Raw genomic sequence first — 24,207 nt, 5'->3', positions numbered from 1 at the left:
TTATCATTGGTGAAACTTTGTGAGTATATCTTAAGTTTTGCAAAATTATTTTTATATGCTATTTCTGTAAAAATTTAGGCAACAAGCTCAGCTTCAGTTTGCTGCTAGTTTATAGTAATAACATAAAGTATTGATATGCTCCTATTCTTATTGGATTGACAAGTAGACATAGCCAATTCATCTACTAACTATAAAAACATTTAGACCTATTTTAGACCATTTGGAAGTAGAATTGACTACAGTGATTGATCTTTTCAATTTTGATCATAGAAGTCTCATAAATTTAGGACGACTTTGGAAAATCTCTGACAGTCAGTTATCTATAGAGATATTATGTATTTGACCACAGGTAGTTCCTATTTGTGGAAGGCAAAGCATGACTGGAAAGCATAGAAATATGAAAAGTCCTTTTTCTCAATCATCTTCTCAAATGAAACAGAGTACAACAGTGTTTAGTAGTGAAGTATTTCTAATCAAAGATGTCAAGATATTAATATGAGAAACAGAGTGTTAAATACGTGGATGATAATGCTGGTGTAAAGATATATCAAGAAAACTAATATGTTCATAATTGGGAAAGAGGGCTAATGGCTTCCTATTTATTTATTATTTATTTAATGTTATTTTTTTTTTTATTTTTGAAAGAGGAGCATGAGTGGGGGAGGTGTAGAAGAGAGGGGGACAGAGGATGCGAAGCAGGCTCAGAGGTGACAGCAGAGAGCCTGTTGCAGGGCTTGAAACTCAGAACCATGAGATCATGACCTGAGCTGAAGTCAGATGCTCAACATTAACCAAAATATAATGGTTGTTATCTTTTGAGTACATTCTCAGAATAAGCACTTATGGCAATATAGTAATAGCGTAGGTAGCAGCTAGTTAGGCTCAGATTGGGGCCTTTCATTTAGGGCAAGAAATAGCAATGGACTATTTCCTAGAGTCATTTCCAGCTCAGGTGATTACTGGGATGTTTAATTTTTTTTTTTTTTCAACGTTTATTTTTTTTGGGGACAGAGAGAGGACAGAGCATGAACGGGGGAGGGGCAGAAAGAGAGGGAGACACAGAATCAGAAACAGGCTCCAGGCTCTGAGCCATCAGCCCAGAGCCCGACGCGGGGCCTGAAACTCACGGAGCGCGATGATGGTGACCTGGCTGAAGTCGACGCTTAACCCGACTGCGCCACCCAGGCGCCCCGACTGGGATGTTTAAAAGTAGACACGGTTGTCTGATGCCAGATAGGGGAGTCATTTAGACACAGGAATCAACTAGGACTGTAAAGCTGAATTAAATAACTCACCTTTCAGTTGGGTTCTGGTATTTTACTTGCAAGGGCAGGACTAAGCAACAATTTTCCAAATTACATTATGGGTCATGAGGCTAAGTGAAAAGCTTCACACTAGAATCTGTTATCAAGGATATGCAGTTTATGGAAGATTTTAAAGTAGGTTAATGTAGGGCTGCATATACCTTCATTTGAAGTGTTTTCCTAATTTTTTCTAAGCCTTTTCCCTTCTCTTCTAGAAGTCTTTATCAAACCCAGGGTTGATCTGATTGCCCATTTGTAGAATTTGATGCTGTGTCACCTACCCATGTTGGTACGAATACAGAGGAAAAAAATCTCTCCCCCAAAGAAAATTTGAATGGGAGTTTACAATTTTGAAGAACATAATATTTTCAGTTAAACAGAATCTCTAACTTAACCTTTTTACACATCTCAGTTCATTTTTCCAGCTGAATGTATGTTCATGTTAAGGTACTATAATATAATAGAATAAGTTTGATGTTATAATGATCAATCTAAGTTCTAGGAAAAATACTATTTCAAGAATAAAAATAAACAAAAGAGGACTGATCACTAAACACTCAATACCCCTTCACTCGGTGACGTATGTATAATTTCCATGGTTTATCATATAGTTTGTCCATTAGCTATATTAAATTTTTGATAATAAATAACCTTGACTGGGCATTATCCTGCTTGAGTTACTAGAGAGGAAGTGTTACAATAACCATTCTGCCATTCATTCATTCCTGTAGGGATTTAGGAGGGTGGGGAGGGGGGGGGCACAGATACTCTGGGGAAAAAGCAGGTTCCTGGTCTAATCTCTCTGTTATGCTGATAAATAGCTGTGCTGTCAAATGGACCAATGATATTTACTAGGAAAAAGGTCCTTATTTATGAGATGCTCTTAGCAGTACCTCCCTGGTTAAGGACTGCTTAGCGCAAATAAACCTGAAAGTATAGAATTATCAGGCATGGCTCCCTATAAATATCATGTAAGCTCAGTATAAAGTGGAGGTATTTCATAAATGAAACACTCCCTTGTTATAAGAGATCACTCACACAAAATCTGTCACAACATAATCTCCCTTGGAGATCTTATATTTCAATGTAAGCTAGACAGTATGTAAAAAGAAAGGATCTGAGAAGCCACAGTAATGTCCCAGACCCTGTGTATCCTTGAATTATTAGTAACGCTTGAAACTGGGTATGATCTGATTTCATGTTAAGTATGATATGACAATCCTTTGTGTCAGTTCAGTTGCTATTAATGGAAAGATTTTCCATAGGATTGCAATTTTCCCAGTTTAGATTTCCTCTGAATAAAGCTTTGCAAGAATCATTGCAGTTTGGAAGGCTTTTCTCAGATGAATGTTGTTTGAACCTTGATAAATTAGGTGTATGCCATTTTTCTCTGTATGTATATTTCCTAGTTGCTATGTAGGAAAAGGACAGTACTCATGATTTCCTTCTAGCCTTGAACAGGCTTTTATATCACTATAGAAAGACTTTCTAAACTGTAGCAAGTAGAGCCACAAACAAATATTGATTGCATAATTACTATGTACAGTTACTATGCTATATACTGATCAAATGTGGGGAAGATATACTTGGTCTCTGTTCTTGGCTGACAATCCACATTTTATTTTGTCTTTGAGGTTGTCTTAGAGGTATAGGCAAAAGCAGTAAAATTGGCAAGAGGTGGGCTAACAGATCATCACCAAAGCACTGAGAGAAATGTTAGGGCTGTATAAGGTTATATATACCTTCACCCCTCTTATCTGCATACTGTTGTCTGGGCAGAGAGTCTGGTCAGGGCTCACTGGGACAGGACATTGGAGATAGGTTGAATCTGAACAGGTAAAACTAAGCAGGACCTACATGAGAAAGTCTTGAGTCAGTAGAGATGGAATATTAAAGTCAGGTCAAGGTCCATTATCAGGAATTGAGTCAAATATCAGGTAGACCAAGGACATATGCCAAGTTTAAGAACCAGAGGAAGTCTGGGATTGAGATGTGGAAATAAATAGCTTGGAACAAGAGCAGTCAAGAACAAAAGAGATCTCTTAGGACTGCTGGAGGAGCCTTAGAACATTTAGAGCTAACTTGTTTTTAGTAGGTGGATACATGTAGGGTTGGTTGGGTTTAAAATCTAGGAGCAGAGTGGACATCTTTGCATCACAGACTATTTATATGTCTCCGCTTCATGGAGTATTTACATGGCATATAAATGATAAGTAAACACAGTAGCAAGTTTTCATTGATGTGTTTGGAAGCTTTATGTTCAGAGGAGCTAAGTCTTGTAATTTCATAACAAAAAAAAATGTTACCTGGATTTTATTATATCCTAGGAGAGTTTCTCAAGTTTTACCAAGACTGTAGTTTTGCTCAGCTCTCGTAGTCTGTTTTCTTCCAGATGAAGTGCCAACAGAGAACTTGGTTTGGCAAAGGCACTGTCATTAAATGCTCTGATGCGGGTTATGGTCCACTACCAATTCTTGAAGGATACTAAATTGTCAAGTCCTTCAATTTGACTGATTTCATTCCCTGAAGAAAGATAAGTTATGATAATGTCAAGTGAGCCCCAACTTTTTGAACAAAGGTTCTACCTATCTTCACTTAAATATTTTTTATCAGATGATTTTTTTAAAAGTAAAATGCGAAAAAGAACGTATTTCCAAGGAGAAATAGAAGTGCAGTTTGTGGGAAGGTAGCATTATCATCAAATAACATTTGCTAAAATTTTTCCTTTACGTTTGAGAGATCAAGATGTGAAGTATATACGATGTACTGAATTGACCCAATCTGTCTGTTCAGTAATTAAGTGCTAAAATAGTTGGTATTGACAAAAGTAGATGTATAAAAGTACTGCAAAAAAGCACTGCAAAAGATATACTCTTGAGTATATCTGATTTTTCTAATGGGTATTCAAATAGGTATATCTAAATATTTTTTAAAATAAATGAATTTGTTTTGTTAGGTTGGAAGAATAAACCTTAATTATGCTGTTATTTATTTCTCAACATATTTTTGCACCACAGCCACATTAAAAATTAAAAATGAATGAAACATTACATTCTATAAAATCTCAATCCTTTACAACCATTATTTCTACTGTAGCAATCGATAGCTTTGTAAGTATTAATAATAATGATAATGAGAGGACCCTGGCTTGACAAAATGCTTTAATGTGTTTTCTACTAGAGTCTCAAAATGGGACAGGGAAAATATTATTTTTAATAATCAGAAAACTGGGAGTCAGAGGAATTAAGTGACTTGCACAGGGACATAAAAGTGGCAACACCAGGCCTGACCTAGACCTTTTACACTTTAAGCTCAATGCTGCTTCTTATTATGCCACACTATATTTCATTCACTATTCATCTTCCTTGTTTGTTATGGGATTGAATTGTGACATCCTCCCCACCGCCACCAAATTGTATGTGGAAGTCCTAACCCTAGTACCTCAGAATGTGGCTCTATTTGGGGGTAGGGTCTTTAAAGAGGCAGCTATGGTCCATTGGGGTGGCTCTAATCCAGTATGACTGGTGTCCTTATAGAAGATATTAGGACACAGATGCACATAGAGGGAAAACCATCTGAAAGAAGTCATCTAAAAGCCAAAAAGAGAGGCCTCAGAAGTGACTAACCCTGCTGACATCTTGATCTGCCCTTCTAATCTCTAGAACTGTGAGGAAATAAGTAGTTGTTTGAGCCAACCCAGTCTGTGGTGCTTTGTTATGGCAGCCCTAGCAAACTAACATATGACTGAACGTGTGATTCCATGATGTTGGAATTCTTCTTGAAATGTACGTATTTCATTGAATTTAAGACAATAACAGTTGTCAAGATACGTCAGTATTTATGTATACTAAGAGAAAAAAACCTCGGTTAGGTAACTATGACATGCTATCCATTAATGTATGGTCAGATTTCAGATATGTTAAAAATAAGAAGCAGGTGTCTCAGAATTGGTGAGCTATGGCAAATTTACCTTATTTTGTTTCTATTCTTTAGAGAAATTTATAACATCACAGCCTTCAATAAAATTGTTCACAGAACTAAATCACAGACTTTGAAACTTTACAAGTGTCTTGCTTGTAATGAAGAAAAGTTTATGCAAGTCAGATTGAGAAAAGAGACTCAGTTGTGTTAATATATTACTTTCATGAAATTATGCATTTAGACTGTCACCTTTGATATTTTGAGGCCAGTGGTATAAAAATCATTATGGGATAGCTTCTAGTACTGAATAATGTCTGCCATAGCATACTTTTGGCCAGGATTCATTTAGAAGGCTCATTAAACATATTTAAGAAGAAACTCCCAAACTATGCTGAATGTGATTTCAGGGATCTTACATTTCTTTAACTAGGAACATTAACCATTGTTTGAAAAACTCACCACTTATTCAACTAATAGTTATGTTTTAGATAAATTTGACTCCTAATCCTTAAGATTCTAACTTGCTACCGTACAGCCTCACTCTGCCCTTCCCCAAGATTCACCTTCCTCATCTTCTTGCAAATTTAACATAACAGGTGAAAGTTTGGTTCATAATCTCTCTCTTGTGGACCCTGGCCAGGCTTCATCTTATCATTGCTTTTATTTGTGTACTCCCTTTGATTGATCTCAGAATCATCTCCTCCTGTTCAGTCTTTAACCTAACTCACCTCTTTATAAACCTCCAAATACGCTCATAACTTCACTAGCCACCTTCTGACCACTTACCTGCTTTTTAGGGACAAGCTCCTCAAGTATGCAACCTCTGTTATCTTCACTGCCCATCCAACCACTTCCCTGTACATTGTTTTCACTTTGATTTTTGCTCTTTGCATGTTTACAAATCTGATCTGACAATTACCAATGTTGTTCTTTTTGTTTAACCCAGTTTCTACTTTCAGTATTTTTTTCAAAGACCTTATTCTTCCTATCATTTGACTTTAAGGCTGTTCATCCTTTCTTTTTCTGATATTTAGAGTTTATATTTCTTGGGAAATCTGGCTGGCTCAGCCGGTAGATCATGTGACTCTTGATCACAGGGTCATAAGTTCAAACCCCACGTTGGGTGTGGAGCCTACTTAAAAAAAAATGGCCTAAGGTCTGCATTTCTTGGTTTTCTTTCAACATTTCTTATATGATTGCTTTACTGGGTCTTATTTCTCCAGCCTTCTTAATGCTGGGTCAGGGGATTAGTGGGATGTATATAAGGGGAGGGGGTGTCTCCACATCTCTTTTGGCCTTTATTCTTTCTCTATGTTTACTCCTAAGTAAGCACATACACTTATGACTCCACTTGTCACCTCCTTTGTATAATTTTTAGTCTTGACTTGGTCCATTACTACTGCTTGAAAAAGTTTCCATTTTTACATCTCAAAATTGTCATAACACAACCTGATCATTCCTTACTACAAAGTAGCAACCTTTCACAATGACTTTATCTAGCTTTAGTACCTCCTTTTGCCCAGGCTCCTAATGAAATCATGAAAACCTCTTGAACTATTTTCATCTCCTTATATGTTTAATTAGTCAGTAAGTCCTAATATTCCTTTTTTTAAAATGTATTTTGGAGTCACCTTTTACTCACCCTTCCCACTGACACGACTCTAGCCCAGACCCTTACTATGTCTTTGTCGTGGATAGAAAATGCATGTGCATTTGGCATCAGACAGAGCTGTGTTTCACCACCATTCACTGGTGAAACCATTAATAGTGCAAATTAGGTAAATCATTAACCCCACTGAGATTCAATTTCTTTTTTTGCAAATGCATAAAAATTATGGTTTTTTTATGGTAAAATTATTTACCATGTTGAATTGCTGTGTAGCTTTTGTGAGATAATCTATGCAAACAAATACTTTACCTAATGACCCAATTAATGGTAGCCATTGTTGTCAGAGTCAACTGCCTCACCTCCTGCATAAGCTGCCTCCACTCTGATTTGTCATGCTAGACACAGCAAGAGAACACACTCCGTTTTATATTCTAGATTAAAATAACTTTCCAGGGCTAGGTTGTTTGCTTTTTTTTTGTACATCAGTGTATCTTAAAAAATTTGTTATTGTTGTGCTCAGTTTCTTGTTCTTTTAAGGCTAAGTCTCCATGGTCTTGAAGCAACTCATAAGCACCTTTGATAGGCAAAAAGATGCATTAAATTTTTAAAATACGATCTAGAAAAGACTGTCTTTCAGAAAAAAGTTACCATACTCAGATCAACTATACAGATATCTTCCTACATGTCTCAGTGACGGATCCTCCAACCTTTCTTCTATGCCATTAAATAATTATTGTTAGACTAATGTTTCAAACTGTTTTTTCTTCTCATTCTACTTTTCTAAAGATTTACAACTCTTACTCATTTTCAGTTGCAAAATGAGCATTATACTTCAAATTGATCATGTTTAGAAGCTTCATAACTCTCTCAGAGAACTGCATACTCTGTTTTTATCAGGTTGGTCCCTTTTCAAGTGTTGGTCCATAGACACCACAGTTGTGCTCTTGTGACTCTTCTCCCCACTACTTGCAAAACTCTTGGTCATGTTCACCTTCCATCTAAGTTCTATCAGTCTTTCAAAGAGTCCCATATATGTTTCAATTTCTCTTTTCTCTAACCTTATTGCACTTAAATTAGAAATGCATAGTTACTCAGAACTGATTCATCTTTCTTTCAGTATATTGCCACAGGTAGATCTTAAATTGCTTTAGAGCAATGATCTTATATATAATTAAAATAATATAGTGTTTCTGTATATTTCTTAGTGCTTAGCCCAATTCTGGGTTTAATAATTACTTGTGAATTTCTCACTGGTTACATGCTATTGGTTTTTTAACTGAACTGTGATATAAAAATAAATTATGATGTAATACCATATATAGTGCCAGCACATTGCATTTTCTAGGGCTACAGATGCAGTATTCTCTAGCCCTGGAATATTGCATTTACATTATTTATGTAAATAACCCAAGAAAAACCCATTAGCAATTACTAAATATTTTTGTCAATCTGTTTGCGTAAATGTTGATGCTAATATTGCATATTAAACAGGATTACCAAATCAATTTTTAATAATAAACACACTGACAGTGTTGCTACTCACCTTGTAGAAAGAGGAATTTTAAATTTCTTAGTCTATTAAGCTGTAGCTGAATTAAATTACAAATTCCATTATAGCCCAAATGAAGAACTTCTAAACTATGCATTATTGGAGGCAAATTTTCACTGTTTGTTGTATCTCTGAAACACACATGTAAGTTTGAGCCCATAAACTTAGTTTAAAACAAGCTATATCATAAAAAGTCTGATATATACTTACTATAAGTTGAAGTTTAAAAAAATTTACTAGTATATCAGAATTAAATAATATTATCTTTGTATTTTATATAATGATCACTTTTTATTCTTAAAATAAAAACTATTTTTATATAGTAAAGACAAAGTACAGCAAGAATTACTTGAAATGAAAAGCAAATGCCTGCACAATCAAGCAAGAAAAAAAGATGCATTCAGATTGGAAAAGAATAAATAAAACCGTCTTTATTCTCAGATGACATGATTTTGTATTTAGGAAATCCTAAGGAATCCACCAAAAAACTATTATTGCAGTAATAAATGAGTTCAGCAAGATCAGAAGATAAAAATTAATATTAAAAATTAACTGAATGTCTACATGTCATCAATAAACTGAGCACGAAATTAAGAATTTTACTCACAATAGAATACAAAAGAACAAAATACTTCAGAAGAAATTTAACAAAAGCAACATAAAATATATACACAGAAAACTACAAAACATTGCTGAGATAAATTAAAGATCTATATAAGTGGAGAAATATTCAATGTTTATTGATTAGAAGGCTCAATGTTACTAAAATGGCAGTTTTCCTCAAAATGATTAATAGATTCCAGGCAATCCCCATCAAAAGTCCAGCAGATTTCTCCCCCCAGAAAAAAAAAAAAAAACAACATCTTATTCTAAGATGGTTATTTATAAGGAAATGTGAAGAACTCAGAATATCCAAAACAATCTTTAAAAAGAACCAACTTGGAGGACTTATAATCTATGACACCAAAACTTTTAAGTTGTAGTAATCAAACCAGTCTGGTACTGGCAAAAGGAGAGACAGATCAATGGAATATAATTTAGAGTTCAGGAATAAACTTTTACAATTATGGTCAATTGATTTTCAACAAAGGTAACAAGACAATTCAGTGGGGGAAAGGGTAGTATTTTATTTATTTTTATTATTTTATTTATTTTATTTTATTTTATTTTATTTTATTTATTTTGGGGGGGGGAGAGAGAGAGAGCACTTGCATGGGCAAGGGATGAGGGTGAGAGAGAATCTTAAGCAGAGTCCATGCCCAGCACAGAGCCCGACTGGGGCTTGATCTCACAAGTGTGAGATCATGACCTGAGCCGAAATCAAGAGTTACTTGCTTAACCGACTGAGCAACCCACATGCCCCACAGGTAGTACCTTAAACAAATAGATGTCCACATGTAAAATGATGAATTTAGAACTAACATTTTACCTCATAACATGCACAAATGTATGAGAAATGTGTCCTGAATGTAAGAGAAAAAACATAAACCTTTTTGAATAAAACATGACAAAATCTTTGTGACCTTAGATAGACAAGGAGTTGTTAGAAACAACACCAAAATCACTATCTGTAGGAGAAAAAGTTGGTAAGTTGGACTTTATCAAAATTTAAATTCCTTTAAAAGACACCATTTAAGAAAATGAAAAACCAAGTCATTGACAGAAAATGCTTATAAATGAATGGGGTACCACTTCAAATCTACTAGAATGGTTGGAATAAAAAAGACAATAACAAGTATTGGTGAGGATGTGGAGAAATGAGAATCTTCATAAACTGTTTTCAGTAATGTAAAATGGTGCAGCCACTTTGGAAACCAGTTCTGGCATTTTCTTAAAAAGTTAAACATGAAATTACTCTATGACCCAGAATTTCACTCTGGTTTCTACCCAAGAGAAAAATACAAGTGCTTGCAAATACTTCTACACAAATGTTTTAGCAGCATTATTAATACTAGCCTCAAAGTATAAACAATCCAAATGTCCATCAACTATTGAATGGATTAACGTCATGTGGCAGAGCAATACAATCGAATACCTAACATATTCAGCCTTAGAAAGGAATGAACTATGAATACATGCTGAACCTCAGAAACATTATGCTAAGTGTAAGAAGTCAGATACAAAAGACTACATATTATATGATTCTATTTATAGGAAATGTCTAGAAAACACAACTCTACAGAAAATGGATTAATGGTTTCTTAGAGCTAGAGGTGGGAAAGGGAACTGGCTGCAAATGGACAATGATGGATATTTCTGGTGTGTGATGGAAATGTTCTAAAAGTATGTTGCGGTGATAGTTGCACAGTTACAAACTTAGTAAAAATTATACACTTAAAATGAGTAAATATGGTATGTAAACTGCATTTCAGTAAAGTTGTTGAAAAATACGAATAGCCCCCAATATAAATGATGTGTATAAATGAAATGTTCATTGCAGTTTTGATCAAACTAACCACAAACTGGAAACAACCCCATGGCTCATCAATAATAAATGAATAAAAAAATAAGATTATTCTGGGGATTTTTCTATCTATAATACCCTCCATATTTTTTTGCTCTCACAGATTAACAGTTGATTATATTGTCTTTGATCTTAATATATCCTAAAATAGATTAAAGAACACAAAAAATGGATAAACAACTGTCATATAATCTATATGATGGTATACAACACAGCAGTAAAATGAAATGAATTACTGAACTTGCAACTACATAGATGAATCTCAAAAGAATTATGCTAAGTGAAAGAAGCCAGATACAAAAGACTCCTTACTATATGATTGTAATCATATGAAATTTTAGAAAAAGGCAAAATTATAGGGATAGAAAGCAGATCAATGTTGTTTCCAGGACCTACGGTGTGTGTGGGGGTTGGGGGGAGGGTATTATAACAAGATACAAGTTTCTGGGATGGGAATAATTCCATTGAAGGAATGGTTATGTGACTGAATACATTTGTCAAAACCCATGAAACTGTACACTTAACCTGGAGAGTTTTATTATATATAAATTATACTTCAATAAATATAGATGAAAACACTAGGAATGCTCTTCATTAGGATAACTGGAATGAAAGTATTTTGTCTTGGATATATATCTTCACGTTCTACCAAAAATGTGTAGGAAGGTGGGAGGTATGTCCTCATTTTCTTTATAAAGTATCTTTTCCATTGGTGCTGGGGCATTAAGTGACCAGGTGAATTATTTAGAAACACAAACAAAACAAAAGTTACAAGAAACCTAAGTTCATGCTACTGGGTAAGGAAGGAGTTATTTTGTGGGGTGATGAAACGCTCTGGAATTAGATGGAGGTTGCATTGTAGTTGTATAACTTTGTGTATATACTAAAATAAACACTGCATTGTACATAGAGTGAGTGTTATGCTATGTGAATTGTATCTCAATTTAAAACACATTAATCATACAACATTTCTTCGTTTTGTTTTTTTATATAATGCGTATGAAATGTTGGAAGCAGGGAAAAAGCAATGACAAAGGGCTATTTTGAGTATCTTTTTATTTGTGACATTTATTATTGGCATGTAGCTATTAAATATCAAGTAAGAAAAATGTACGTTACTGCTATCACTAATGTGACTTACTGCTTTTTAAACTCCCAACAAAAATTGTATATAATTGTGAGAAAAAAGAATAGTACCTGTTTATTTTTGAAGTTCCTTGTTGTCCATAGCCACTGGAAGGCACTTTCTGGTAGAGTAGCTGTCTGTTGGTCAAGTGAGTCTGAGGTTTTAGTCTGGGCATGATTGATTCAATATGATTATAGTTGAGGCATAAGACCTACAGAAAGAATACCTTATTAATCAGATGTTCAAATATGAATGCTGTATATATATCTTTAGTTTGAGATTATCAACATCCTAAAAACTATTAAGATGTAATGGATTATACAACATAATATAATAATATATCAGTGTTAAAATGGCACAAATGGTCTGTATTTAGCTTTGAATGTGTTTTTTTGAATAATCTGACTTGCTAAGAAATAACAATATTTCAAATAAATAATGGAGACCCCAGAAAGCTGCTCAAGCTTCTCAATCTGCACTCCTGATTTCTCCAAGCCCCATATAGATGAAACAATTGTTTAGTTGGAGAGATCACCACTTCCCTATGTTTAAAAGGCTTTTGTAGATGGCTCAGCCAAAGCTATAAGACAGGAGGCAATAAGGCTGCTTTGAGAACCTCAGTGTCCTCCAATTTCATTCCATACCCACACTGTAGAGGCACCCTTCTATCCCGTCTCCTACTGCAAAGGAAGATTTACTGCTTATAAGACAACCACATAACACTGAGGTCAACGAAAATAATTTTGGAAAGTAGTACTTTCTCTTGCTTGGTGAAAAAAAATTTTAGGAATAATTTCTTTAATAACACAAAAATATATTTTAACCCAAAGTAAATAAGATTACAACTCACACTGAAAACCTTGAAAGAAAAAAGTAAAATCTGTGAGTGACTCACCTTCACATTAGGCAGATAGATTAATCCACTGAATGAGGTGAGATTATTGTTTTGTAGATTCACATTACACACATTTCTAAATTGGTCAACTGGAATCAAATCCACAGTTCTGAATTGAGATAAATACATTCATAATTTTGATAGGAAAATTATATAGGTGAATCATTCATGTACAATCCCAAAAACATGAAAAAAATGCCTCTATCTGACAAGTGCTATGAAAAATAATTGCCTTAGTGTAAAATGTATGGGTTAAATAATTGGATAAATACATGTTTTGTTGGACATTTATGTAAGAAAATGACACAGAATTTGAATGCTTTAAAAACCATGTCTATTACCACATAAACATAGCACTATCACAAAGCAACTTTTAAGGTAAACATCCCTATTTCTTTATAAATTTACATACATATTCATGAAATTGTGGTGAAGTTGATATAGTAAATCATAAGATTTTCAGGTTATAAACTGCAGAGGATATATGTGAAACACATTATTTCTGAAATTCCAGGAAGACATTAGAGATGGGAAAGAAAAGGGGAAAGAAAGCAGGTGAGGTCTTTGAAAAAAGAGTTTTCTATGCAATCTCCTGAAAACTTTTATGGCATTCCACTTTGCAAGAATGCTTTGGTAGTTAAAAATATGTTTGATTCCTAGTCCATGGCTTTCTTGGTCCTTTGAGCCTTAATAGAGAAGAGCATAAGGGTAAATTATGTTACCCTAACTACTTTTTTAAACAAATCCTAAACCCTGTAGTTATAATTATGGCATACTTTTATCCATTAATAAATCATTCATTCAACATATTTTAATTAGTATTTTCTAAGTGCAGACACAATGTATTTGGAAAAGCTATAACAAATATGAAAAGATACTGTCTCTGTCCTCATGAAATGGGATCCAGAAAAATTAAAATAAAAAAGGAAAAATGATATAATAGAGTTAGATGTAATGGAATATTAGGGAGAAAAAAAAACCTATCTGGGGAAGTCAGCACACAGTGGAGCCTTCAAATGAGCCTTGGAGAATTTATAAGCATTTGTCAGGCAAATTAGAAAAAGAGTTCCAGCTAGCAGAACAAGCATAAGCAAAGGCAGAAATGTGAAACAGCATCTTGTGATTGAGATTAAGGAACTAAAATATTTTAGAATTTCTGGAGTATAAAGAGTAATGGGCAGTGAAGGTAAGGGTTATAAGAGATACAAATAGAACAAGTCTTCTATGCCATACAAAGGGATTTTACATTTTACTATAGACAGTGGAAAGCCACTGAACAATGTTGAGAAGGGAAGTGACCTGATAAAACTTGCATCTTAGAAGATGGTATGGATTTTCAGGAAAGGTTATATAAGACAAAAACCCAAAACTATCATCAAGAGAGTTTCTAAAATAGTTCATTTCCCAACCTAGGCCAAAGGTAGTGACTACAGAAAGAAGAGGGGAATTATGAGACATACTTATAATATGGACTCTGTAGAGCATGGTGATCAATTATAAATGGAGGACAAAGGAGAGAGAAATGACCTTTAGATTTTTGGCTAGGGTGACAACAGATGAATGTTGTCTTCTAGATGCTATCTAAAGAGCAACTGAATTTTCAAGTAAAGAGCTCAGGTTTTGGTTAAATTTAAAGGATCATCATCACAAATTAAAATTATGGCTAAAGATGTCTGTGAAGAGTGCAGAATAAGAAAAAGAGAGGAGAGAAAGGATTTATTTGCCAGGAGGACAGTGAGAAGAACATCAGAAGAATGGTAGCTTTAGAAGTCAGATTTCACTGGGTTAAAGTCATATGTGAGGAGCAAACCTAGTCTATTCTAATTTTAAAAGCTTGGTTATTAGAGAAGAAGACATAGGATGTCTTAGATTACTGACATTTTAAATCATACTGTGTGATAATGCACTTTAATCAGTGGTGAAATTAGCATGAGATTTTGAAGTAGGGAAGATGACTTTCTGAATTATTAGTTATATTTGGATAAGGTGAATAAAAACCTTAGATAATTACAATAATTGCATATTTAATTATATCAAAAAGCATATAATAAAATGATTGCACCTGATGGATGATGAAGTCCAACTGAGTTCTTGCATTTGGGTGAAGTTTGAATGTCCTTGTCGTTCTGCAATCATGTCAGAAGTAAGTCTGCCACCAAACAAGTCTTTTGCACACTCAGTCTCTGGTGGTTCCTACATATAAGGACATTTAGAAAGTGATGTCTTCTCTTACAGATGGCTAAATGATATTAATTCTTTGGTTTTAGGTCAAAATGGAGTGGACTCACTTCTCCCTATTCCTCCTACTAAATACAGCAAAACTCCTATACATTAGAAAATAAATATAAGGAGACTGAAAGGTGCAGACAAGAAGGCAGACCGGCTAGGGACCTTGGGACTGAGGAATGATGCTGTGGTGAGTCCGCTGGTCTATTGTTGTGATTTATCATAAGAAATATATATTTGGCCTTTATCCACTGTTCCTGGCCTGGCCATATGGTTAGGCAGAAGAGCAGTGGAAAACTGGCCTATTAAAAGATGCCCATATGGGGCATGGCCCTATGGAAATTTGAGGAGTACATTAAAGTAGGACACATTGATGCCCATCAGAACTTCCTTCCAGGTTTGAAAGGTGATTGGATTTGACAGGCAGATATCCCCATATGCTCACTTAAGGTGGCCACCTGGGTTTGTGAAATAGGTGAATACTGGGGGTCTACAGCAATGCAGAGATGGACTGAATCTAGACATCTTTATCTTGCACCCTCTGAGGCACAGAATACCAATAAGAACTGTTTTGTCTGCCAGCAAAAGGGACAGAGACTGCAGATGGCCATGTGGCAGATTTCCCTGGTGGGAAGACTTTGAACAAACTTGGCAAGTCAGACTCATTCTGGTAGCCCTAACGGGCTACAAGAGAGTCTTGACAGAAATAGATACTGACTCCGGACTGGGTTTTGCTTACCCACTGGTAAATGCAAATGCTCAGAGTGCTGTAAAAGAACAGAGACAGAAGATATCATGCCAATTTAGACAGCTGACTGTTCTTTCTTCAGACCAAGGAGCACACTTGACAGCTCATAATGTCCAACAGTGGGCAGTAAGATATCCTACTCAAGAGTAATAGCTCGATGGAGAATTGGAATGGGCAGTTAAAACGTCAGTTGTCTAAAGCAAGAAGATAAAGTATGAAGGACTCACATTCAGTGTGAACATGAGTGGGGCTAAAGCTATCCCCAGTGGATAGACTTCTCTGTTTTTCTGGTGGCTCTGGGGAAGGATGCTGGTGTGACTATGCAATCCTTGCTAAGGGAAGGTGATGCTCATATACCACTATCCTTTTTATTTTTCTCCACATCACCTCAACTTTTATTTCCTACCTGATCAGGGACTATGGCTAGAAACAGGGATGATTCCTAAGCAAGAAACTACAACTATGTTTTTAAACTTTATGTTAAAATTCTTAAAGGCCTGATGGGGGTGGGCTTTGTCTTCACCCCATCTGGCAAAATTGGGGTTAACAGTGAATGTTAGTTGTATTGTCTGGGGGGCAAAAATAGCTGATCATTCCTGCACCTGTATACTCTCACCCCATCTGACTGAGGGGGATGCACTTACTAGACTAATATTGTTGTCTGCAATCTAGGCCAGCACAGTGGCCCAGCCTATTGTCCCTTCCAAAGGGGGAAAATTTGGGTATAAATGGAGAGAAGGAGAAATAGCAGTTATGGGGGTAAAGAAATTAATAAGTAAGTTATGTAATGAGGGAAATCCAATGTTACATTAACACTTCAAAAGAGGCTCAGAGCAAGAGATGATATTCTCTTTGTCTTTTTTTAATCTTTGTTTATTTATTTTGAGAGAGAGGGAGAGAGAGAGGGGGCGGGGAGAGAGGGAGAGAGGGAGAGAGAGAATCCCAAACAGGCTCCATGCAATTAGCAGAGGCCGATCCCACGAACTGCAAGACCATGACCTGAGCTGAAATCACGAGTCTGATGCTCAACTGACTGAGCCACCCAGGTGCCCTGATATTGTCTCTTAAATAATTATATCAGTTGCCTGAAAAGGAGAGGCTGTGTTTTCTGATACCACTCCTGCTTGTGGAATCTGAAAAGGTATCCAATGAAAGCTTGCAAATCTGAGTGGCTTCACCCTGGGAGACATTTTCATATGATTACAAACTGGATAATGACTGAATGAGATTATAGTAATATGACAGTGTTTTTTGAATTTTATGATCATTTTGCTATAAATGATAGGATCAAAAATCAGGGAATGGACTATGATAATGTGATTTATAGTAATAAATATAGGGGCACCTGGGTGACTCAGTCGGTTGAGTGTCCAACTCTTGGTTTCAGCTCTGATCATGAACTCACAGTTTGTGGTATCAAGCCCCATGTGGGGCTCTGCACTGAGCATGGAGACTGCTTGGTATTCTCTCTCTCTCTCAAAATAAATAAACATTAAAAATATATACAATAACAAATATTTATTTGGTCTTCATCCATTGTTCTAGGCACATAGCTCCTAAAGCCCTTGTAATTTCCTATATAAGAGACATAGAGGCATGTTTTGCTATAATATTTGGTTTTCTGACACCAGTTTCTGAAATTGCTTCAGAGCCATAAAGGTGAAAGCAGTGTCTTGTTATTCATAACAAGCTCCTTTCAACGACACCTGAGTTCATGTTAAAGGGTATCTTTTAGAAAGTCCCTAAGGATGGGGGCTGTTTGCCAGGGGAGTCAACTACAATTAGAGGGTTGGAACTTTCACTCTTACTCCCTGACCTGTGGAGAAGGGAGAAGGGCTAGAGGTTGAATCAGTCACCAATGTCATTTAATCAGCCATGCCTACATAGTAGAGCCTCCATAAATACCCCAAAGAAGGGGCCTCAGAAAACTTCCAGGTTGGTGAACACGTGGAGTGCTGGGAATGTGGTTTGCTCAGAGAGAGCATGGAAACTCTATGCCCCCTCCTGTATACCTTGCCCTATGCATCTCTTCTATCTGGTTGTTCCTGAGTTATATCCTTTTATAATAAATCAGTCATCTAGTAAGTAAATTTTTTCCTGAGTTCTGGGAGCTGCTCTAGCAAATTAATCAAACCCAAGGAGAGGGTGATGGGAACTTCCTATTGATAGCCGGTTAGTCAGAAGCATAGGTACCAATCTGGACTTGTGAAGTGGGGGTGGGGCAGTGCTGGGGGATTGAGCGTGTGGGATCTGATCCTGTCTCCAGATACATAGTGTCAGAATTCAGAGAATTGCTCATATGTGGAAAACCCACACATTTTTTTTTATAATATGAAATTTATTGACAAATTGGTTTCCATACAACACCCAGTGCTCATCCCAAAAGGTGCCCTCCTCAATACCCATCACCCACCCTCCCCTCCCTCCCACCCCCCATCAACCCTCAGTTTGTTCTCAGTTTTTAACAGTCTCTTATGCTTTGGCTCTCTCCCACTCTAACCTCTTTTTTTTTTTTTTCCTTCCCCTCCCCCATGGGTTCCTGTTAAGTTTCTCAGGATCCACATAAGAGTGAAACCATATGGTATCTGTCTTTCTCTGTATGGCTTATTTCACTTAGCATCACACTCTCCAGTTCCATCCACGTTGCTACAAAAGGCCATATTTCATTTTTTCTCATTGCCACGTAGTATTCCATTGTGTATATATACCACAATTTCTTTATCCATTCATCAGTTGATGGACATTTAGGCTCTTTCCATAATTTGGCTATTGTTGAGAGTGCTGCTATGAACATTGGGGTACAAGTGCTCCTATGCATCAGTACTCCTGTATCCCTTGGATAAATTCCTAGCAGTGCTATTGCTGGGTCATAGGGTAGGTCTATTTTTAATTTTCTGAGGAACCTCCACACTGCTTTCCAGAGCGGCTGCACCAATTTGCATTCCCACCAACAGTGCAAGAGGGTTCCCGTTTCTCCACATCCTCTCCAGCATCTATAGTCTCCTGATTTGTTCATTTTGGCCACTCTGACTGGCGTGAGGTGATACCTGAGTGTGGTTTTGATTTGTATTTCCCTGATGAGGAGCGACGCTGAACATCTTTTCATGTGCCTGTTGGCCATCTGGATGTCTTCTTTAGAGAAGTGTCTATTCATGTTTTCTGCCCATTTCTTCACTGGGTTATTTGTTTTTCGGGTGTGGAGTTTGGTGAGCTCTTTATAGATTTTAGATACTAGCCCTTTGTCCGATATGTCATTTGCAAATATCTTTTCCCATTCCGTTCGTTGCCTTTTAGTTTTGTTGGTTGTTTCCTTTGCTGTGCAGAAGCTTTTTATCTTCATAAGGTCCCAGTAATTCACTTTTGCTTTTAATTCCCTTGCCTTTGGGGATGTGTCGAGTAAGAGATTGCTACGGCTGAGGTCAGAGAGGTCTTTTCCTGCTTTCTCCTCTAAGGTTCTGATGGTTTCCTGTCTCACATTTAGGTCCTTTATCCATTTTGAGTTTATTTTTGTAAATGGTGTGAGAAAGTGGTCTAGTTTCAACCTTCTGCATGTTGCTGTCCAGTTCTCCCAGCACCATTTGTTAAAGAGACTGTCTTTTTTCCATTGGATGTTCTTTCCTGCTTTGTCAAAGATGAGTTGGCCATACGTTTGTGGGTCTAGTTCTGGGGTTTCTATTCTATTCCATTGGTCTGTGTGTCTGTTTTTGTGCCAATACCATGCTGTCTTGATGATGAAAAACCCACACATTTGGTATCAGAAGTGTTGTGAGTGTGGGGAATTGTGAGAGTAAAGGAAACACATAGATGTGGGTTTTCCTTTACAACTGGGTTTTGTTTTTGCCTCCTATATGCAGGACTAGGTGCTGGAGAAACCAGAAACCCAGAAATGCCAACCAGAGAAAACAAAAATTCACACAAATGCCTGTTCTCTATAGTCGAAAGAGTAGGAAAGGGGAAGCCTAACAAGCCAGAAAATTTTTAGACAAGAGTGGGTCTACTCCAGCCAAACCCATGGCATAAATTGTGGTCCCATCTACACCTGTAAAAGCAGATGGGCACACAGTCTTCCACTCTTGTCCTAGTGTAATAAGGCACCTCTCTATCATCCCCCTGCTGAGCAAGTGGCTTGGATCTTCATCCTCTCCCAGCAGTAATGCACCCCCCCACACACACACAAATGTTACTAGAGAATATTTGGGGAGCCTGTTCCATTTCCACACAGTAATAATGGCGGAGCATTTATGAGTCAGTGGAGGCCAATGGGCAATGTGAGCTTAGCAGTTAATAAAGCACATGCCTTCAGGTTGTCAACAGAGGCCAAGTGGGGGAGCTTGGACTTACACCTTCCATCTGACAGCAACATCGCCTTACTTACGGTTTACTAATAACACTGACATACCAGTTTTTTGTTCAAATATATTTTGCTTAAATATTAACAACTGTATTTTTCTAGGAAATAGGGAGCTGTTTTTAGGCCCAAGAGAATGGTAGAGCTCCAGAACAGATTTTTCTGTCCTGTCCCTATACTCTTTATTTTTGTCAGGCATCGAATTCAACGGGTGCAAATGTAAGCAATATCTTCCCTTTTCTGCCATCTCAATTTAGAAGAAAATTGGCTAAAGGAGAATATTTAAAAACCCAGATCAAAAATGTGCTTTAGAGACCTAAGTCTGAGTATCATACTAGTGATAAGGCAATGTTCAAAATGATGATGGCCAATGGATATATAAATATGCAGGCTGAACCAAATGCTGTGAGTCATAAAAACAACTTACAATGGAGATTCCATCCAAAGCTTTCAGTTCTGGAAGGTGAAATATTACAAACAACCGGTAGTTTTCTTGATTCCATACAATAATGTTTCCATACATGTTGAGAATGACCAGGTTGCATAAACCCTGGGTAATAAAAACACATACATTTAAAGATACATCTATGTATCTCTATCTCTATCTATGTATCTATCCATACACATATACATTATGTGTATTACTCCAGCAAGATTTTTCCCCTTAAGAGTTTAACTACCCTGGAATTTTAATATTTGAATTACTCTATCATTTCTTAGTGATTACGGTACTTTAAGTACACGTTTTTTTTTTTTTTTTTTTTTTTTTTTTTTAATGTTTATTTATTTTTGAGACAGAGAGAGAGCATGAACGGGGGAGGGTCAGAGAGAGAGGGAGACACAGAATCGGAAACAGGCTCCAGGCTCTGAGCAGGCAGCACAGAGCCCGACGCGGGGCTCGAACTCACAGACCGCGAGATCGTGACCTGGCTGAAGTCGGACGCTTAACCGACTGCGCCACCCAGGCGCCCCTAAGTACACGTTTTATTGCAAGAGTTATCCTTTCAGACCAGTAAGTTTTAATTTTGTACAATATTTCAGTGATATGTGATACATGATCGGAATCTCTTTCTTTTAGCACACTGCTGCTAAATATATTATCTATCAGTGGTAAAGACTTGGAGGGAACTTTGCTAAGTTTAAAATAATATACTTTGTTTATGGAAGAATGGCCTATTAAATAGTATGCATGTGTGCATATAGATATAGTAGGAATGAAAAATACTGCCTTCTGATAAGGGATAAAACCCATGTACATCTATCTTCTGAGAGAGTAGCAGAATTCATCTTAAGGGAAAATGTGTTTTTATTAGAACATTTTGATGTGTCTTTGTTGTGCAGGAACGGCCCAGAGTAGATGTGGTTGGGAGAGGTTAAGACAAGCGGGAGTAACACTACTCTGTCTCACAATGTAAAATGGTTTATTTTGTTGCTGCTACCATTGATAAGGTTGCCTCTGCAGCTTTAGAAGAAGTAGTTATATTTGTGGAATAGGATGGGGAGAAGGCTGAAAGTAAGGAAAGACAGGAAACAGACATAAGTTTTTGGTAGGAGATCAAGCCCTAGCAATATGATATCAGCAAAAGGAAAGAGGCCATCGTGAGAATCCCAGTGGTAGGAAATGGCCATTGAACTTTAGAAATAGTTAAGTCACACAATGTATTTGAAGTGAATTCCTATTCTGTGCTGTAGTAAACGTCCATTTTATTCAAACCTTTAGGAAAGCCTTCAAAACTTCAGTTATACAGTAGTTTTAGACGTTTCTTTGGGAGAATTAAAGAGGACAAAGCTGGGCAAAGTTGGCTAGAAAGAGTTGGGAGTCTCCAGTAAGAACCAGTAAGTAAGTGAGAAGTAATCAAGAATTCCTCTGAGAACAGGAAATGTTCAAGACTTACTCCCCAACCAGGTTGAGGAGTCCTTGGAAATACTGAGAAAGGCACTAGTTAGAAGGGATGGGGCTTGGGTATTTTATTTGAGTACTAAAAAAAAATTGTCCTAGTAGGTTATCAGTTTGGGGACATGGTACACATACATATGTTTTTATATACACATAAATTGAATGCAAATACATTCAGTAAACCTTGTTATTCTTGATTTTTATTTTCTTTACATTTTTCTGTATTTTCCAAATCCTATACATTGAACATGCATTATGCTCATAATATAAAGAAACCATACATATTTTAAAAAACAAAAACATTACCATCTGAGATAGTCACCTTTAAATTATAGATCTCCTGATTGAGAGCAATATAGTTATTGCTTATGTATAATTCAATCAGAGTAAAAGCTTTTTGTAAACCACTCAATGAAGTAATTCTGTTGTTCTCAAGAGAAAGGGAGTGAAGATGAAGCATGTTATCAAAAGTATGTTTTTCCAGACCATTGAGAAGATTATTATTTATGCTGAGGCGGGTTAATTTAGTCAGCTTGGAAATGCCTAGAAAAATAAGCAAATTCAAGAAATGATTCAGATAGCACTGAAAAGTTAGTTTAAAAAATAACTGGCTGGCCATTTTACTTTTTCTCTTTACATTTTCTCTTTACAGACTCTATAGTACTATCATTGTTTTGACTTTCAAGAAGGATACAATGTGTATAAAGTCCCAGCTAATATATTAAATTCCAATTTTGGATTTCTATGTAGACTCAGTCTTCCTAGGTATTAAGGGACTGTATTATGTAGGAAATATTGAATTTCACTTTCAAATAACCTTCAAATTATATAATTAAGATTTTCACCATCACAATAACACAAAGCTCAAAATCATCACCAGCCCCCCATTTTAAAACATTAAAGGTAAGGGAGTAGATACAGCACTTTGGAAAGTATTCCTCATTGTGGCATTATTTGTATTGAAAAGAACCACTTGGCCTAATTCTACCTTTGCATGCTTAAAACTACTTTTAAGACAGAACTTGAGAAAATGCTACCTCTCACCACAATCTAACCCCTAAGTATGCTATATGCTGTAGGTATTTTGCAGATAGTATAGTGCAAGTTGAAAGATGAGAGAGAACTTTGGAGTCAGAGTTGGTTTCAAATGTAGAACCACTAGATTTGGGATCATAAGTATATTATGTAAAACTTTGTAACCTCTGTGCCTCATTTTCCTCATCCATCAAAAGCACATACTGAAATCTACCTCTAAGGGGTTATGGAATTAAGTGGAATTGCATTTGAAATATGTCAGTTATAGCTTTTGGCAAATAATTGGTTCTCAGGACATTTTATCCATGCTGGCCTTTCACACCAGCCTTACTCATGGGACTATGCAAGCTGAGAGTAAATTGATCTAGGGCAAGTTGGGATAACACTATCAGAGAAAAAATCCTTAGATGGACATTAAACTTATCTGTGTCTGGAAAAAAGAAGAGAAATATTTGTTAAAGCTTAGTGAGGTAAAACTATCATCTCTGAAAAGTGGGTAATAGGAAAAATATAGGTTGGAGGATTCTTCCCTTCAGTGGGCTGATGGGTGGAAATAAAAATGAAACTGGAAACAGTTCTCAGTTACGCATACAAAGGAAAACTAACACCCTATTTTGTGAGAATGGAAGAGACTAGTGATGGTTCTAAAGAGAGATGTCTGAGCTACCCCCAGGTTTACGTAATTCAAATCTACAAAGGAGAGGCCTGTGAATCTATATATTCAATAAGCGTCCCAAGTGATTCTTATGATCAAGCAGGTTTTATAAGAAGATTGTTAAGAGCCATCAAAATAAAATATAATGAATGTTATACACACTGTTTTTAAAGATATCTAATACTTGCTTTTGCATATGTAATTTTTTGAAATAGAATTTTCTACTTTTATGGAAAAGTACACACATGTGCTAAAAATAATCCAGCAATCAAAAGTGAATAAAGTATAAATTAAGTCTCTTTTCTAGCCAGTGGAAATCATCATACAACCAGAAATATTCTATACCCAGATAAATGTGTATATTTGTGTGTGTGCGCATACCCAACATTAATTAGTAAAGCTGCTTCATTGTACTTTATGTGGATCCCTA

At 36.2% G+C, this 24,207-nt stretch overlaps 1 protein-coding gene across 1 annotated transcript in view; it reads right to left on the bottom strand.

The window, feature by feature from the left end:
- The window catches only part of LRRC9 (leucine rich repeat containing 9), a 104,440-nt gene that overhangs the window by 17,332 nt on the left and 62,901 nt on the right, over positions 1–24,207 (bottom strand). The window contains 8 exon segments of the mRNA XM_032593363.1: positions 3,611–3,633; positions 3,636–3,827; positions 8,378–8,514; positions 12,045–12,184; positions 12,869–12,977; positions 14,931–15,061; positions 20,618–20,740; positions 22,410–22,630. Of these exon segments, the coding sequence (XP_032449254.1) occupies positions 3,611–3,633; positions 3,636–3,827; positions 8,378–8,514; positions 12,045–12,184; positions 12,869–12,977; positions 14,931–15,061; positions 20,618–20,740; positions 22,410–22,630 (1,076 nt within the window).

This window comes from Lynx canadensis, chromosome B3 (genome assembly GCF_007474595.2).
Source record: "Lynx canadensis isolate LIC74 chromosome B3, mLynCan4.pri.v2, whole genome shotgun sequence".
In the NCBI taxonomy this organism is placed as follows: Eukaryota; Metazoa; Chordata; class Mammalia; order Carnivora; family Felidae; genus Lynx; species Lynx canadensis.
This window is presented reverse-complemented; position numbering and strand designations above follow the sequence as displayed.